The sequence below is a fragment of the Poecilia reticulata genome, linkage group LG12 (genome assembly GCF_000633615.1).
Source record: "Poecilia reticulata strain Guanapo linkage group LG12, Guppy_female_1.0+MT, whole genome shotgun sequence".
Classification (NCBI taxonomy): domain Eukaryota; kingdom Metazoa; phylum Chordata; class Actinopteri; order Cyprinodontiformes; family Poeciliidae; genus Poecilia; species Poecilia reticulata.
In genome coordinates, this window is record NC_024342.1 from 25,801,487 (window position 1) to 25,804,924 (window position 3,438).

At 36.1% G+C, this 3,438-nt stretch overlaps 1 protein-coding gene across 1 annotated transcript in view; it reads left to right on the forward strand.

Annotated features, from left to right (window-relative positions):
* Nucleotides 1-869: 869 nt before the first annotated feature.
* The window catches only part of LOC103474077 (annexin A1-like), a gene marked incomplete at its 5' end in the record, with an annotated part of 8,265 nt that continues 5,696 nt past the window's right edge, over nucleotides 870-3,438 (forward strand). Inside the window, 4 exons of the mRNA XM_017307744.1 lie at nucleotides 870-981; nucleotides 1,964-2,100; nucleotides 2,300-2,393; nucleotides 3,336-3,431. Of these exons, the coding sequence (XP_017163233.1) occupies nucleotides 870-981; nucleotides 1,964-2,100; nucleotides 2,300-2,393; nucleotides 3,336-3,431 (439 nt within the window). The remainder of the gene's footprint in view (nucleotides 982-1,963; nucleotides 2,101-2,299; nucleotides 2,394-3,335; nucleotides 3,432-3,438) is intronic.

Below are 3,438 nucleotides of genomic sequence, written 5' to 3' on the forward strand. Positions count from 1 at the left end.
AAATCTGTTCAGATTTAATAATTTTTCTGTACAAACTGTCTCCAGCACTGGATCCACTTTATTATCAAAACCGCTGTTTTATTGTTCTAAGTGTCAAAATAATTTCCAAAATCAGTTCATCAAGTGAATCTGTAACATTTGATCAAGACTCAGTTTGAAAGAAAAAGTGCAAATAATTTACTGGGATTTGCATTTTTAGACGTAAAACCATAAAACCTTTTACAACTGCATTGGTTACTTGTCAGCTACTTTAGTTTTTCACAAAGTATATGGTTTTTAACATTTATTGTGGAAAAAATTCCAGCAATATTGCTAATATTTTAGCTTGTCGGATGGGAAGAGATGAAAAGTACATAACGTTGATAGTAAGAATAGGTTTAGTCTATTTCCTGGCCGCAGCGTTCAGGCGTGTTCATCAGTTAAGCATGAATAAAGACAATTATAAAGTCCTGCTTCTCACCCCCCCTGACACTTTGCCATGGCCCTCCCCCMTGGGGAGGAGAGGGGGTGCCCCCCACTATTTGAGAAGTACTGGTTTAGATTGTCAAGCAAATATCTTGGTCCACTTGAAATACTAACTCACAAGTAACTTCTCAGCAAAACAGGAGCTTGTTTTAAGGAAATTAATTCTTTAATATTGGTGAAAAAGTTTTAGTTTAGTTTCACTTATAACAAGTTACTTTTTAAATTTATTTGAAACAATTAAAAACAAAAATTCTCCATCTGCGTCAACCACCATGTGCTGTTGGGACGATCTGGTGTAATTTTTGAATGGTTGGGGTGTGGGCCACACCCAGGGCCACATACGGCCCGCGGGCCTCACTTTGGACACCCCAGTGTTTTAGGATCAATGTTGCTGATGAATTTCTTCTTCCTGTTTGTTGCCACAGGKTCTGGGAACAGACGAGGACGTCCTCGTCGAGGTTCTGGCGACCAGGTCCTACACAGAAATTCAAGAAATAAAGAAAGTCTTCAAACAAGGTTTTTACGCAGTTCTCATGCGATGTCACACTTCCGTAAACTTTGTAACTGACAGATGGTTTGGTTACTATGGAGTTGCTATGACAACAGTAAACAAGCCAGAAGCTAGGAACTTGCCCTCGTTTTGTTCCAATCTAACTTATAAACAATAAAATCACATTGCAACTACTTGAGAACTCTATTCACCCTTGTGTAATACTAAGATAAAATATATTTATTTTCCGAAGTACTTACTGCCAAGCTAGCAAATTTAGCTTATCCAATGTAGCTTTTGTCTGCTAGCTAACTGGAACATGTAGCCCACGTGTTTGTTACTACATGTTCACCAGGACCTCGTTATTCACTTAAAGAGTATCAGAGTCTTTTGTTAAACTGTTTAAACACTGATTGTATTCATCCATAGATTTMAGGGGAACTCTTTKKTTAYTACACAATAGTATGAGATCAGAACACTGCAAAAATACAAAATCTTATCAAGTAATGTCTAATCTAATTTATACAGCAAATATCTTGGTACACTTAAAATATAACAAAAGTTACTTGCGATTAACTTTTCAGCAACACCTAGGAGYTTCTTTTAAGGAAATAATTAATTCGGGTAATTAAACTATAATTCCATTGGCAAATAATTTTACTTGCATGGAAAAAATGTTTTGTTGTAAGTGGAATAATCTGCCAGTTAAACAAGAACTRTTTGAAATCAATATTAAGAAATTGTTTACTTAAAAAACTATATTTTGCTGAATTTGTCAATTGTAAGTTAGTTTTATTTTATTTCAAGTGTAATAAAATATTTACCAATAATACTTAAGGTTTAGTGTTTTTGCAGTGCGGCGGCTCCGTCTCATACAGCTCGATCCCAACAGCAGCCTTTTTGCTCCTGTGTCTTTCTCATTGGTCAAGACTGTCCACATATTTTATTTTTGTTGGTCTTGAAGCCATTTGTTCAGTTTAAAAGGTTTTACCTGAATTTTGTGGTCAGAGTACCAGAAGGAGCTGGAGGAGGTGATTAAGGAGGAGACCAACGGCGACTTCACCGCGGCGCTGCTGGCCATGCTCAACACCAAGCGAGACCAGAACACTGTGGTCGACATGGAGCTGGCCAAGAAGGACGCCAAGGTAGAATTTAAACTAAGAAACCCAAATCTGAGTCACTCAACTTTGTTTATTTTGTGATTTTTCTTTATTTTTATTGTCTTGATTTGTGTACAAGTACGGAAAAAGTCATAAGTTCATGTGTTGAAGACAAGATGCTAAGATTTAAGCATTTCTGCTTTTATCAGACGACAAAATTTAGTTGTACTTTTTTCTTGTCCAGATTTTGTTTGAAGCTGGTGAAGGCACCGGCAAAGCAAACGTGTCGACCTTCATCAGCATCCTGACCACGCGCAGCGGCCCGCAGCTCTCTAAAAGTGAGCGACAGAAATGTGGTGATTGTTGGGTTTCACTCCAAAGTGACTTTACACCTGGACAAACAGGTGGAGCAGCACTGACAGGTGACCRGGTCASACCTGGACACCAAACAGAAGACTGGCTGGGAAATATTCAGTGACCTGAACGAGTTATGTTACAAGGATTTGAGATAATATTGAGTTATAATCATGCAGGAAAGCATTCAGGCCACTAGGGGGGTAACATTTTCTAAGATTAAATGTAGGATTATTTTAATTGAAAAGTGTCTAAATTCTGCTTAAAAGTGTGAATTAATACTTTCAAGAAGTCTGAATTCTCAGAAAAAGTGAGAATTCTTGAAAAAAAATTTAATTTTGAGATGAAAGTTGAAATTTTGATACTTCAAAAAAGTTTGAATTCTGGGTTTCCCCCAAAAAAATTCTAGATAAAAAAAATWACTTATGAGGAAAAAGATGCATTTTTAGATTAAAGTTAGAATTGTGAAACTAGAAGTAAMATTTTTGACATTTACAGAAAAAAAAATAAAATTTCAGAGGAAAAGCCAATTATTTCTTTTAGATTAATTAAAATTTTGAGATTGTAGAATTCTGATATTTTTGAAAAATTTCAGAGAAAAGCCAACATTTTGAGATTACTTTTTTTTTTTTTTACATTTTCAGAAAATTGTCAATTCTGAGGAAAAGCCAAAAAGTTTKAGATCAAATTAGATTGAACAGGATATGTTAGTGGCCATAATGTTCTTGCATATAATCATGTAATCCAATTCATCATTTACTCTTAGGTTTTCAAGAAAAAAATAACACAAACATAAGTCAACTGTTTTTCCTCGTGGATAAAACTTCTTCAGCTTTAAAGCAGGAATATATTTAAAAGCAGTAAAACATTTAGTCAGTTCAGTCGTTCCAACATGAAATGAAAGTTCTGTTTGTGTTTCCTGCCAGCGTTCCAGCATTATGCTACCATCAGCGACCTGACGCTGCCGAAAGCCCTGCAGATGGAGCTGAAGGGAGACATCGAGGACTGCCTCATCGACATCGGTACCCA